Source organism: Empidonax traillii, unplaced genomic scaffold (assembly GCF_003031625.1).
Source record: "Empidonax traillii isolate 1590-97213 ecotype Southwest subspecies unplaced genomic scaffold, ASM303162v1 scaffold163:size1593379, whole genome shotgun sequence".
NCBI classification, from domain to species: Eukaryota; Metazoa; Chordata; class Aves; order Passeriformes; family Tyrannidae; genus Empidonax; species Empidonax traillii.
The window spans coordinates 1,164,519-1,180,405 of record NW_020955356.1 but is presented as its reverse complement, the minus strand read 5'-3'; the positions used below and the strand labels follow the sequence as shown (position 1 = coordinate 1,180,405).

The following is a 15,887-nucleotide window of genomic DNA, read 5'->3' as shown; positions in this document are numbered from 1 at the left end:
GGGCTAACGAGCTCCATCTGCCCGGGGAGGGGCCCCGACCGGGAATCGAACCCGGGTCTCTGCAGTGACAGTGCAGTGTCATTTCCCCTAGACCACCGGGGGCTCCCAAATAAAAATATTACAAGTGGTAGGAAAACAGAATTACATCTCCAGTGAACAAAACTCACAACCAGTGACAGTTCCTGACCTGTATGTCAAACCAAACTCCAGGAATGTCACAATCATTGGCAATTCTGAAAATCAACCACCTAATCAATTAAATCTTTCAGGTCAACTTCAGCTACTTTTGTGTCCTGAAAAAAATATAATAGCCTGTTTTCAATATAAATATTATTTCCTCAGGAAATATTTCTTGCAGCTTGGCTGAAAATATTCAGAAGACTAAGAGTCTTTAAAGTCTTCTCTTTATTGTTTCCCCTACAAAGCCAACTATTTCCCACTAACAATTTTCCCAAAAAAAGCTTAACCAGATCTACAATGTGACACCCCCTCTGCCCCCTTTTTGGACAGCCCAAATCATACCCTTTGCTTTTCTCACCAAATACATCAAGTTTCTCTCTTTTTACATGCTCTGCGCTCTTTCCCACTTTAAAAGTTTCCTTTCCTAATCTCTTCCAAGTCTGTAAAAGCAATCAACATTTCTCAAAGGGTCGAGATGGTCATCTCTCTGCTATTACCAGGGACACATTTCCTCCTTCAATCTCCACTGCATTAAGCATCCACTGCAACCTGGCTTACAAATCACTAACCAAAGAGTTATTTCCAGAGCAAACTACTTACATACCTTCCTTGTGGCCTGACAAGCCCAAGTCTGCATGGTCAGATTCTCCTTATTTTTTTAAAGCACAGTTATTTAACAGAGGAGACCAGTTACAAACGATAATGAGCAGTTATCTAACACAACCAAACATTTTTGTTTCTTCACCTGGCTGAGTGCCCTGCTACTCCCTCTTTAAAGATAAATAGCTTCTTAATTATTTACTTGTGTGGCCATTAAGTTATTAAACTCATATCATAATTTACAGTTGGATCATCTCTTGAGCGTTATATGCTGAAGTAAAATCTCAGGGTTTCTCCCCGTAGGTATATTATTTTGCCCATGATCCTAGCTCTTCCATACCAAATTATTGTTGATATTCCCTGGCCACAGCCATAGCTGATGATATACACATGGAAAACCAATAGCTACTTTTAGTCCAAATAATTCTAGATGGCTTCTCATGGTGAGACATACAGGTGAGGAGGACAGCAAGCAATGGGATTCAAGAACAACAGTGGGAGAGGCATGGATACTGTAAGCAGATCTGAAATCAGCCAAACCAGCAACACTGGACCTCAGCTTTCTGAGTGGCTTCCTGCAAAAAGAGATGCAGTGTTTCATTGTCAAGATGGACTTCTTCAAGTTGCAACCTAGCGCCCTTGTCTGCAAGGCACTGCAAATTTGCTGCATGTCTATCATATGGAAGCAGCTTCCCCTTCGACACTGTAACCTCATTACAGGCTACATTTTAAATGGACAGTAAATTTCAAAGATTTTACTTTGACGGTGCAAAGGACAAAAAAAGAGGTCTCGGGAGGTAATCTGGATAGCTGAGTACTAAAAGAAATTTGAACAAAGATGAGAAAGTGTCCTAAATTTAAAAATAAATCAAACCTTTTTTAGGACTTTTGTTCTCTTCTAGAAGTACCAATTAGTGCTTCCAAAAAATTCAAGAGACCTTTTTTTAAAAGCAGACGTTGCTCACATTTTTTTTTTCCCAAATAAGAGGTAAGATTTTATTAATGCCTCAGGTTGCAAGCAATATGTTCAAGATGCAGACATACAACACTAAGCACTATACAGCTAGAGAGAATAAAAGCTGTAAACAAAGCAAAAATAGACTGCTTTTGAATCAAATGCACAGAGCAACTGAACATGCAGTGAGGTACTCTTATGATAGAAAATTTGATGCAGTATCCCAAATTCCTGTTCAAAGAAATAATTCAAGAGTGGGTGGATTAAGTTCAAGGTCACAAAGGCAACATCTGATTTAAAGAATATGTTAAGCAATGTATTGAACTGGGGGGTGGTTATCTAGTTATCTTTGGTAAATCTGTCAGTATTTACAGCTTTCACCTTTACCTTTGAACATTTTACTCACTTACTTATTTTCGGCTAAAACCTACTGAAATAAGATCTGTCTCTCCTTTCTGAAGAGCCTGACCAAGAATACTCCTACTGGAATCAAGTTTTACTGGTTATAAACCCTGACAGAGCACAGTAATTTGGCTAGAGCACCCTCTCCTCTCTTTTATTTATTATGAAATAAACTTATTTTCAGAAACATTCCCCCAGTTTAACCTACAATACTGTTTGACCAATTAGTTTGGTGTGTCCAGAAGTCTGGTGAAGACAAGAACATAGAACAGCTACCTAATAGTATGAGATAAACCAGGTAAATTAAGGAAGAAAAAAGGAAAAAAACCCCAAATCCTAGTGAACCAATACTTCTTTTCCCACTGAGCTCTAGTTATGTCTAGGCCACTCCTAAGAGGGAGAAAACAGAGGAATAAGAGAAGCAGAATAATTTGCTAAATTAAACAGTCACATACTTCCTCTTATGACAGGAAGTTTTCAATGGACCATGCTAAATTAATGTACTTTAATGAATTTATAAGCTATGATGCAATGGAAGCTTTTCAGCCCCTCTGAAAATTGGACAAGAAGTAGCGTGAATCCATTCAAACTCTGCCCACAAAACAAAGCAGATGGATATTTCTGGAAAATAACAGCAGTGAAACAGTGCACACATTTATATTGTTGTTTCTTGGCTTTTGGAGTTAAGGCTAAGACAAATTGGCAAATTCCCACCTCCCAGAGTTACTGCTTCAATTTGCTTGCACACTGCAAGAACACTGCAGCTGATTATACTCAGAAAATAAATCACCCTATCCAGAAGGCTGAAAACTGCAATTTTCCGCCCAGAAACTGAATGTTACGTTGTCCAGAAACTCACAGGGCTCCTCAGAGAAGCGTTCGTGCAGCGTATCAACCACTGCCTGCTGAATCAACTCTGATGGAATTTTAGTTTCTCTTGGGACATTTAGCATCTGTCTACTGCAATAGGTAGATGGACAGGAAGAACAGTCTGAGACCACATAAAAGCAAAATCAAGTTTCTAAAACTGTTTTAACTGTGAAGCAGATGAGATACAAGATGGTCATGGGTAAGAACTGAAATGTGTGTTGTACCCACCAGGAATCCGAGAAAATGGCTTACACCATATAAGTTTACCATGTGTGCAGATTGGGTCCTGCCTTTCTTACTTCCCCTCCCCCTCCCTTCCCCCCTGCCCCAGTCCTTTTTGTTTTTAATAAAACATTTTAAGTTTTATGAAAGATGACTGCTACAGCTTTTATCAGTTATGGCACAATTTAAGGAATATATTTTCTCTTTCTTCTAATACTCTCATGATATGTTGTATAAGTTATTATTCTGTTACTTCCTTTTTATGCCTAGTAGGCAAAAGCAGTCACTTAAGGCATATCTTGACATTATTTTCTCTAAGAGTAAAGAGGGTTTTATATATTTTGCAGCTGTACTCCAAATAAAACCACATAATTTTGAAATAGGCACTTTTTTTTAGTTTTATTCTTACTGAAATTGTCACTTCTGTAACTTGCCTTTCTCCTCAAGAAAATATAATTAAACAAGCTGTAATGAAAGAGCTTCTCTCACTGGGAGGCCATTCTACTGTCCAACATATTCCACAATTGTGTTTTCCTAGGTAGTCTAATTAAATGTGCTTGTTTATAACCCTTCACAGACAATGTGGTTCCAAACACTACCCTAATTATTTATCATCATCCTTCTTGCTTCTAAATATTTTCAAGTTATCATCACTTACTCTTTGTATCCACTACTTCCCTAAGCTCGAGTTCAATTTTGTCAATTTAAGTATGGGATTTATTTGGTGAGCTGCAATGTATGGAGACAAATATACAGCCAGCCACTAACTTACTGTTTTTACATGCTATAGAAAAATATAATCTACAAATGGTAAATTCTGAAGCATATAAAAATAATTTTCATGAAACTAGCACTTTCCATTTAGCTAATTTGGCTGTAATTTACCCAATACACAAGAACACAAGCCCTGTGCCCTCTAAACAATACAATAAAAATCTGCTTATGCAAAATTTCTCTTACTTTTATTTCAGTTCAGTTGCAAGGCAAGAACATCACTAAAATCAGTTCTGGCACTCCAAGTCAACTTCACCTGTATCCTTATCATAGCAGCACCTTTTGGATCTACTGTAACTCAAGAGGTGTCTGTTTTCACCACACTTTCCCCAGCAATCTGTGATTAATATTGTCCAGCCTTTTATCTCTTGCTTGTATTGGAAAGGATGATAAAATGTGGGAAAACTCTGGAGGCAGGTATTTCAGATAGCTCTGGATTAGAGATTTAATCTGCACAAACTTTCCTGTAAACAAAAGCCTACTGACAGTGAAACCCTTACCAAAGGCACATGCCTTTTGAGAAACAAAGTAGCAATATTTTTTTCACATATGGCAAACATATTCCAGAGAAGCAACACAAGCAGCAAAGTACAGAAAGAGTAAGCCAAATAAACAAATAAAGAGCAACAAAGAAACCCATTTTCAGCAACTCTAGACCACTCTTGCCCAGGGTAATCCAAAGAAAGTGAGAGGACAAGCAGTGTTAGTGTCACATTAGTGACTGCATGAGCAGTCTCTCAGTGGGGCTTACCATTACTAGCATACTTTCATAGTGCAAGAATTTCATTCTACCTTTACTGCTACAAAATCAGGGTACTAATAGTCATTAGTTGTAGTGGGTTTAGGTGATTGAAACTAAAAGTTCTTAGTAATAATTTTTTTGCACCATGTTGTTTAAAAAAAAAAAACAATAGAAGTGTTAATCAGAAGTAACTGCAGTAGCATTTCTGTGATCTACACGTTTGGTAATTTTCTAGATAGAACTCAAAATAAAACAATAATTATAGCCCACTAATCTACTGAGAATTCTCTCATTTATCGGTGTGATCTGGTGTTGAATAAAACTACTTCGCCCATAACCAAATACCTAAACCAGCTTTCTATTTGCAGCTGGATTTTCACTGCTTTCCTGATGACCTCTGAAAATACAAACTGTTTCAGAATACAATCAGTTACTTTGCTTTACACCTCAGCCAAATGTTTGTACACAAAAGTGTGGCTTTTTAGACCACCCTTGGAGACTGCTAGAGTGGCTGAAAAGGAGAGGTCAGCTCACTTTTTTGAAAACTGAGCAATTACCAATTAAAATCAAGCAATAAACTTTCTTGATTAGCAATAACTGCAATCCATCTTACACCTTCATTTTCAGGGACAATCATCTCGGTATTATGACATTCCATAACGTACTATTTCATTATCACACTAAAAAACAATAATCACATTAGCAAGGTTCCTGTCTCCTTTCCTCACATCAAGAGCTACACGCAGATATTGCTTTTAATTGCTTCCAGAGAAACATCTGGTCCTGCTGATGTAAATGAACAGACCAGAGTGCATCTCTGGGTGTACCTGACCACTACATACAGCTTGAATAGACTTGGCTTTGGGAAGCTTACCAACCACTTCAGCCTGATCCAGTACTGAAACAGTCTGGATTCACAAACAACTATAGTAGTCCTTCTGATTGCAGTGTGACAATAAGCTTTCAAAAATATGCTAGAATCAGCCAATTTGGAAAGTTGTACTGATACATGCGTGATAAGTGTTGGTAAGAATATGGTTCAAGACATCAGACACGGCTCACACGTTTAATCTAATGGTTTATATTAAATAAGAAGAACCACCATTAAATCTGGACAGATAAAGACACACAGAAGAATTAATATATAAAGGTAGTCTATTTAGCAGAGGCCAGCCTAACCACCATAAGATAAATCAGAATCATATTTGGTGAAAGATAAAGCCGAGCAGGTTCAAGTCTAGCTTTGTAAGGTTTTCATTGGTTGTTGCCTGTACTGGTAGAACCACCACTGTACAGGAGATGCATCACATACAGTCCTGACCTCTCATCATTTTCTGAGTTTGATACTTCATCTTTGGGGACTCGAAGACTCAGTCTCTGCATTATCATATTGTGAAAGATACAACATGCTTTCTGTGGCTGTGTAGTGTGTGCAGTGTAAGATCCTCAGTGATAATCTGCTGGTTTCAAGTGAAGTTTAAGTCTGTGTGTTGGCTTTAGCAAGACCTGGAACAGCATTAAATTAGCTTTTAAACTTGTAGGAACATATGGAAAACAATACTGGAACTGATCAAATATTCATCTCTGACAGCAATCAACAGCAACAACAAAGAATATAAGTACAGAAAAGCATGGATACTCTCCTATCTGTGATTTCAGCACTTCCTCCAGAGGTGGAATATCAGAAATGAAACAGTCCACAAATGATTTTTTAGATTAATTTGTCGAGGCCACTTTTGAATTCATACACATTTCAGCATGCAAGGCGTCCTGTGACAAGGGGTTTGGTAGCCTGATTGTGGATTTCACAAAATACAGCATTGTTTCACTTGTGTTGAATCTACCAGGTGTTACCTTGTTTTGATACTTGTTAGTTCACATTCTTCAGTGGATAAACCAACTGTTCCCTGTTTTCTCCATTTCACTTGCAGTCTTATAAACCTCGACTTTATTCCTCTCTAACCATAACCTGCAAATCATCTCTACTCTATGCTGAAGAGTCTTCTCTGTATATCTAGTCAATGATCCTGAGTTGGAACTAATTGAGTTGTTCAGTTGCTTGAAAGCAAGAAAACCCCCCCAAACCTTTAGACCGGTTTTTACTGAACCACTGGCTTGTAACTCACCCTGAGATTATTCCAGTTAATGTCAGCCTCAATGATGAAATTAAGTCAGAGAGCCAAATTAAAGCTCAAGCTGGTAACTTATTTAAAATGCTAACTGGATTTGAAAAAAAAATGAGAAAAAGAGAGGATAAATTAATTTAAACATACCCTCACTAGAATTCTGAGCTAATCTATTTAGAATTTTTTTTTTTTTAATACTGAGGAAAAATGAATCAGGAAGTATATCTGTCTTCATACTTTCTTTATCCACCAGGGACATGGAGCTATGATTGTCATTTGCAGTTTGACAACCACAGGAAACTGCCTGTAAAGAACCATGTTCAAAGCAGGAATGTAATACCATTTCATCCTACACTGATAAATTTCAGACACTGCGCATCACCTTTGCAGTTCTGCTGCAAGTTGGACATCCATTTAAGGACGTCTTCCCATGAGCAGAAGGTATGACACATCTGTCTCTGTGGGAAATTACAGGAGTTTGCCAGTTTAGAGTCAGTACCAGCAAGTTAATTGAGCAAGAAACTAAGTTGTGTTCCAGGAAAATACAGCATGTTATAGACTAGGGTGACATATGCCTAGTAGGAAGGTAAGCCCAATACTCCTTGGGGTTGTCAAGAGAACCAAATAGTTCACATACAAATTATCAAATCAGATACATATGAAACACAGGTTATGGTACAGAATGGAAAAAAAAATCCCAAAGAAGAGGTAACCCCCTGATAATCATGGTGGAACTGATACAAAGCTGATATAAGTGGCAAGAGCTGATACAAAACCATAGAAACATGTTTTACATGTTTTTATGGATACACATAGACTACAGTTATGCATTTATGAGTTAACATTTTGTGACTAAAGTGAGACTTACAGAGCTAAATTAATGGTCTCCTAACAGGTCTTTTCAGTATTTTACTCATAATCTGCACCAACTCCCAGCTCTGCTTCAGAAATTTACAGTGCGGGCTTTTCAGCCATGATTTCAGTCACTTCAAAATCACAGCAAAGAGTAAGTTTTAAATCCAAAACTGCTAACATTTTCTAGGACCAACACAAAGATGCTCATTCATTAACATGTGTGAAAAGCACTAACCAGCGACTGTCGGAAGAGGAAACACTTCTTTGGGTCAATACCACAGGCAAGGATGGCAGCAGTGGTGTCCAGTATGTTCTGGCGCAGAACAGCTGGCTCCTTGGGCATGGTGAGAGAGTGCATGTCCATAATGCTATACAGCACTGAGCTGTACTCTTCCTGCAGATTCACCCAGTTCTGAATGGCTCCAAGGTAGTTACCCAGATGAGGTGTCCCTGTTGGCTGGATACCAGAGAAAATCCGATCCACGACCATATTCTGTGGCAAAGCATTGGTAAAATTAACATACAGGGTTTTTTTGAAAGATTCTTTTATATTTAAAAGTCACTGAAAAAGCCTCATTTATGCTTGTCTCTTCTCTCCTCAGCATATTAATTTATAAATTATCTCAGGATTGATAATCGCAATAAGTCAGTTAAAATACTCTACCTTAATGCAGAGAGATTGACAACTACTGTAATTTTAAGCTATCAGACTGCATATGCAAAAAACTATAGATGTAAACAAGATTGGTGAAAAGCAGATCTCAGAAACCAAGTGGTAAGATTCTTTCAGCCTCTTTTGCATTGAAGTTGTATGTTTCTCTGTAGTTTCTATATCCACTATAGTTTCTATACCCACATTTTAGTTTCTATATCCATTCTGACATAGAAACTTAGGATCACAGTGCAGAGAAATTCAAACATTTTTGTTATAAACTAATGCAAAGTCCCAGTAGATTGCCATCTTAACTTCCACGAACACTGAAACCTTATTTTTCTAGCTCCAGAGAACATTTTGAGCGGTTCCTGAAAGAAATCTACTCCTTGACCCACAGGTTAAAGAATAATGAAAGAGATCATCAGAGTTCTGAAACTACCTATCTTGGTAGCAGTGTAGTTTTAAAAGGGGTCTACAAAGAAATACTGCTATAGCTCAAGATCACACCTGGATCACTGTCCATGCATCAGGACCAGTAAAATGTCAACATCTGAAGAGAGTTCACAGAGAAATAGAAAAAAAAATTACTAAGAAGCTGAGACTGTGAGCAAAGATTAGAAAGTTTGAAACATGTATAGCTTGGCTATGTGACAGTTACCATCTTAGAAAGTTTGTTTTCCTGCATCCCAGCTCTCCATCTGACCATTTTCTCAGAGTCCCAAGCTGTCAGCAAATGATCAATTACCTCCCCGACCTTTCCAAAGAATTCCACCATATTCAGAAGTAGCTCAGCAATGTTTCATGTGTAAATGCTTGTTACATGCCAAGTTGTAAGAGCATGCAAGACTGCTCGACTTACAAATGAGGGTCCCCCCAAACCTCAGCAAGGAGTCCAAGTCACAAAGCTGCACAACACAAACCTCAGAGTCTGTTGTGCGACAGGAACGTCAACTTCATTATGCCTGTGGCTGCATGATTTTTTCCCTGCTAAATTTTATGAGCAACATCTATAACTTAGCAGGGAGAATTTATTTACTGATGTAGTCTGTTTTCTTTTCTGTGAATCTTTTACAAATGTGTGGGGGAAAAAAAAAAGGCCACAACTATTAAACCACACAAAATGGCAGTAAAAATCAAGGCCAAGTACCATTATTTTTAACTAATAAAGAAAGGACTTCAAACTGACTTAATTAATTTTGACTCAGACTTAAGAAAAATTAATAAGAAAGTGTTTCCAAGTGGAATAGTTCAGAAAAGCCTTGCCTATTTCCTTCAAAATTTGCTGAAAAATTCTCTGCTTTCAAAGTAAGCCTGTTTTTCAGATCATGGCCATTTTCTTATCCAACATTTTAAGTGTTTGTGCTGACAGGCAAGAGCAGGTTTGGGCTAGCTGCCATGCTAATTTCTCCTGCTCACATAAATGCCTACACATTTAAGTCTTGGTGGTAACCCCTTCACCCCACCCCAAATATCTTCTTGACTTCTAGTATATTCTTGAGTCAATTTTGAAGTCTTCTTGGAGAACCTCCAGCACAGGAGCTGCAAGGTAGTCACTGCAATGAAAAGCACATAATTTCCTCCAACAGCAATTCCAGCTTCCAGTCCTTGACCACCTTTGCCTCTCTTCTCCATTACACAAAAATGGAATTATGATGTTCCTCAATCTCATTTGATCGCTTGTTTTCCTGGGAACCTACATCAGAGCATTTATCACCAGCCACAAAACCCACTCTCCTCACACTAAGCTACTATCTGGCCCAAGGACTGCAGACAGCTTCTTCTTAACACTGAGAAGGGCCAGATGCTCAACCTCCAGAAGGAGGCATACAGCATTCCAACGTATACAAATAAGTGAAGTCTTGCAGAAACTTGGGTAACTTGGAATATACTTGGCTTAGAGTAGTTGCTAGGCAATGCCACAGGTTCTTTACAGGGATAACATTTGTCTTTTGCTTCCCATGTTCCTGCTCTTCACCAAGAGAATAGGAAATCAAGAAGAAAATTAGGCTATAAATAGATGATCCCTAAGATGGTGTTCTGCCCCTAAAGGGACCCCAGAACAACCAGTTATTTGTCAGAGCACATAACGTCTTCTCATCTCTCTGTCTCTGCTCGCTCAGAACAAATCCTGATACTCCTTCCCACAGTTGTTTCTCCCCATAGTGCTGCTTGCTTTCCAGTATCCATTTATATGCCTGTTTAACCACACTCTTTTCACAGGCTACACTTTTCACAGCCCGACTCTCCATCTTCTTATCAGACAATTTTATCCCTTCTGTATCCTCTTCTTCCTCCACTTGTGCTTTCCACCCCTTGCTTCCCAAAAGAGTTCTTGCATGGTGAATCAAGACAATAAGAAGGCACAGAGAATACCATGTGGTAAGGTTATTACTGTTATTACTATTATTACTAATGAAGCTATAACTGCCTTGACTCCAGTGACGTTGTATAAAACATGTTTCCTACCTGCACAGTTAGAAAAGCTAAGAAACTTCAGAATGTGCTAGAAATCCACTGTGGATGTGCATCAGGTAAAGTATGCTAGAATGACCAAGTTAAAGCTGCACATCTTTCAAGTGCAGCCTAGTCAAAGGCAGCATCACCTGAAATGTCTCCAGATGTTATTCCTTCTTTTCCCTGGGACCCTGAAGCTAGTGCTACTTCAGCGCAGAAGCAGCTCTACCCCTTGGGATAACTGTCTGTTATTCTAGAAAGCAGGAATTTATGTGCAGTTAGCAGAGATCAGCTCATATGTCAATACCATGACCCAAAAAGTGCTGAACACTCTGAGCCTGTGGAGAACAGTTCTGTCTAGAAACCTTGTCAGTCCCCAAGTCACGCAGCAGCAGCAGGCCCTGTTTCATATGCTTCCCATAACACGTTATCTGCCTTTATTTGCCTTTTCCCCTTCCCAGATCACTGCCCAGTTGGAGATTATGTCACTATGAACATACTAGATGTCCCTGAATTTAAGTATAATACACTCAATACATAAAAATACAACAGTGACATTTAAAAAGACAGTTTGAGAACATCTTTCACCAAGAAAATCCAAACATCAGTGTCTCAACATAACCTGTACATTCAAATACTGCAAGTAACTCCAAATATTCAAAGGCTCACAATGAGCTAATGAAAAGTAGATTTGTTGTAATACTACATTAGTTAGCATCTGGTGATACACTCTATGTTGAAAAGAAAACAGCCAAGTACAGTGTAAAGTGGACATAGTTTCATATAAAGAGAGAACAAAGTTCTCTGTCTATCCAGTAATACCTGTGAAGGCAAGCATGACATCTTTACTGGTGCTTTGTACGTTGAAATGGTAAACAACTACTTATAAAAGGGTTGTTCAGTGTAAGGGCAATAAATAGCAAGTTAAACATGAGAAACAAACAGTAGCAGTATTATACTGAGTCTAAGCTCAGCAATTACTTAACTTAAAGTACGGAATTTGCAGAAACAAGTAAATCCAATAATGAAAACTGAGCTACACTGAGCCTGAGTAAAGCACTAACAAATACATTACAAAGAACCCACACTGGCTCCCAGCTGAGGGACCAGTTGACTAGAACTCTTTCATCTTTAACTCCTTTGATTCCATTTAACAACATAAAGCATGACAAGTTACAGCAAATAGGGTGGCATGAAATATTCCATTGTGTTAGCAGAAGTCTATATTAAAAAAAGCCTACACAAAACACCCCCAAATGAATCTTGGATTTCTCGCACTAAAAATATACAGAGAACATTGCTCCTTTGGAGAGAGTTTATGTTCCCTGTTTGTTCACTCCGTGAGAAGCAGCGGGCAGCATAGCAGCGTGGCAGGGGAGTTCTGCCTCGTACCATGAAATCATGGGGCTGGAATGCACTTCAATGAAGCTGTTAGGTCAGGGGATGGGAGCTGTGTGCTTGAAAGTACTGGAGTTGGAAAAGGATAAAAACAAAAGGAGTGAAGACTTCCCAATGGAGCAGAGTGAAAGCCACAAGACATGCAGCTCCAGCCCACAGGCACTCACTCATTCAGACATCTGTAGTAAGCACAGTGTGAGCCTGCTGTTCGTATGTTTAACTCTGTGTGGTGTGTGCACCTACACCAGCAGTGCTGCATGTTAATCTTCATTCCTATTAAGAGTGTAGTAATTGACAGATGATTTAACATCTACAATTTTTTATCTCTCAATCAGACTTTCGCATGGCAATTCCAAACACCACAGTGCATTTCTCGGCCGCATTACCAAACAAAGCTCAATTCAAAACCCATTAAGATTCAGGTGTTCTCTTACCTAACCTCCCTTTTCGCAATGAGATAAACAACTGCGGCTTCTTATACTGAAAAACTGTCAATATCCAAATGCTCTCAAACGATCAGGAATAATCATTACATTCTTGTCCCAGAGTAGGATGGCTAAAGTCTGGTCCTGAAATCCTGCAGTATGGCCATACCCATCTTCAATGCAAAAGAGTATACTGGAAAAGATGACAGCTTCCAAAATCCAATGCTTCCCTCTTGGACCAAAGCAGAGCTCTTCTGAGTATGCCACACCGGTAGTAGGAGAGCTACAATTGTCAAGGCCTCAATTCAGCAGTAAAAAGCACACTCACAGTCCCTTTCTTGAGATAAATGTGCCAGAACTGGAAGATTAAAGTTGCTAGAAATAAGAAAAGATCCACACAGATGAAAACATCCCATACCACAGCCAGTTCTTAGTATCTGGATTATACATTTCATGTTTAGCATTATAAATTCTGTGACTGTTGAACACAAGTATTTACCTGTTGAATACATGTATTTGCCTGGCACAGTCAGCAGAACACTGCTTCTCAAGTATGCAGTAAAATCAATGATTACACAGTTCCTCTACTTCACAAAGAGTTACACAAATAAAATCAAGTGAAAGCATTCACAAGACACAAGTTTTCAGAACCTCTCTTCTTTATAACTCCACATAAATATTGCTACACACTTGAAATGACAGAAGACAAGCTACAATTGTAAGGAAACTTTATGCCAAAGCTTTCATCTCTTTCTGAGTTTTAAAACCAGAAAAACCTAGCACTCATTCAAGGAACTAGGAGAAAGCTGCCAATAGACAGACAGTTCTCGGGATTGCTTTCTCCTTTTAATTGGGTGGAGGAATGTTATACAATTACATAAAAGTATACATAAAAATTTGGCTGGTTACAGTCCAGTTAAGAGCTATTATTTAACACAACAAACCATAAAATGACTACGTTAATCCTGCCCTAGAGGTACAGAGGCAGTGCTTCTCAATCTACCCGGTGATGGGGGAGAGAGACACATTTTCAAGAGCTGCACTAGCTGAATACACATATATAAAAATTCAAATCCCAGAGAGTCTTTTGCTAATTATATCCTTTGAGTGATCGAAGGTAAGGACAAAGCTTCAAAGTAACTAACTTCTTTGAAGTTCATTCATGAATCTATCCCAGCAAGCTAACTGATGGGAGATAGCCTTATGCCTCTATCTGCAATGTATCCAATAAATATTTTCATCTCTAAATCAAAAAGAAGTCTTGCTCACAAGCTCACTTTTGGGTTGAAACACAAACAAGAGATTTCAGACCCAAACCCCACACTGCTGCAGAAAATTATGACAGTATTACAATAGCAGCTGCAACAGAAATCACCCCCCAACCCACAGCGGTGGTTAACATTCACATGCTATAGCATTTAGCTGCTCTGCTTTATTTTAACAGCTATTTAGTTGGGGCAGAACAGGTGAAGAGCCAAGTGAGATCCGCAGCATCAGAGCTAATTCTAAACACAGGTGGTGGGCATGACAGAGAGAGCAGGAAGTCCACAGGAGAATCACTGCTGACATCTGTGACAGGAAAGATTGATGGCTTCCCTCTCTAGTTTTCCCCACTGTGTAGGCACACAGGGGGTGGGGGAAAGGGACGGAGAAGCTGCTGTGCTGGCGACATAACACACCACAAGCCTCCACAGCACCACTGCTGATTAATGAGACTGGAATGACGCAGGAAACAGCAAAGGATCATTCACAGACTTCGCTCTTCTTGTTATTATTTTATTCGTGGCGATTCATTTTGCCCTAGCTGTCCCAAACTGAAGCAAGTTCAAATTTGCCAGAGGAAAAGAAAATGTCAAAGTCAAAGGGAAGAAAGAGCAGCATTAAGCAAACACAGACATGAGTAAAACATATAAACAGGAAAATTTGAAATTTCAAACACGAAGATCCTCCCAACAGGGATCAAAAAGGGAAGAAAAATAAAACAAAACAATACAACCAAAAACTTGCTCTAAACTTGGAGACAAAAGAAATTCTCTGGCTGACGAAAGTCACCAACTACTGCATCTTTGCATCTGTCTACAATTTTTTTATTTCCCTCATTAATATTTTGCAACTTCAAAGCTCTCGTTGCTAAAATAATATGCTCGTCTGTTAATACTGGCTTAGCAAAACCTGTCTTCAGACAGTTATTGAGCAGCAAAATGAAGGGAAGCCAGACAAGTCAGATTTTACTAGCTAAAGCATAAATTTTAAAGCCTAATTGGTACAATTTAAGTGTTAATGTTATTAGAAAAAGAAAAAAAATAAGGAAAAGGGAAACTTAAGAGCAGTCTATGTACTACAGACTTTGCTTCAATTACTGTTTTTAAAGGAATTACTTCTCTGCAAACTTGCTTAAGAAACTTTTAAACATGTTTATCATGATCTGATAATTCAATATGTCAAATTCATCTGGTACAAATGCTATTTCGACATACCTAATTCTTAAAATGAGGGATTAAAGATCTAACATTAAATTAGAAAGAAACATATTTACAAGTTTTCAGATAAATAGCTCCTGAGAAAAGATTAACTCATTGCCCAGAAACTGAACTAAATTGAGATTTAAACAGCACTGCCTAGTACCTCTTTCTTGAATGTCAAATGCACTCATATTTAAACTTCAGTAAGATTTTAATATTTATATTTAAAATGAGAAACACATTTAAGGCAGGAACGTTTACAGCCCATACTAACCCCACCCCATAAATTTAACTCTGCCCTCTAGGGCTAGCAAAAGAATTCAGTATAGCTGTGTTTGGGTTAGGCTGCCCTCTCATGCTGCCTTGTTAAAGATGACTAAGCACAGGGATCCTTTAATGTGGTTCGCTGCATCCCACAAATGTATTCTCTCTTTATGAGCTCCGCGTGCCACTCATCGTGCTAATGACAGCTGCACTGACAGACACATTATCTACAGCAGGTGCCACAGTTGGTGCTGCCATGCACCAGAAGATACCTCTGGAACTGTCACAACTGCGGACCCTTCCCTTCCACATCAAGTGAAACAGGTTATACAAACCCTGGCGAGGGGACCTGGAAGCAGCCAGCGATATGCTGGCTCAGAAGGGCTGGCTCAAGAACTCTGAAGAGGTCCTGGGACAAGAACTGTGATAACATTTGACAGAGCAGGAAGGGTTTGTGCACGGCTGGTGAAAGAACCAAGCACTGGGTCTGCCTGCAGTCAATG

At 38.8% G+C, this 15,887-nt stretch overlaps 1 protein-coding gene across 2 annotated transcripts in view; it reads right to left on the bottom strand.

Moving 5' to 3' along the window:
• WARS2 (tryptophanyl tRNA synthetase 2, mitochondrial) overlaps positions 1–15,887 on the bottom strand; it is a 41,024-nt gene that overhangs the window by 12,937 nt on the left and 12,200 nt on the right. For both annotated transcript variants that reach the window (XM_027885262.1, XM_027885261.1), the window contains one exon: positions 7,962–8,219. In XM_027885262.1, coding sequence (XP_027741063.1) covers positions 7,962–8,219 — 258 coding nt within the window. The remainder of the gene's footprint in view (positions 1–7,961; positions 8,220–15,887) is intronic.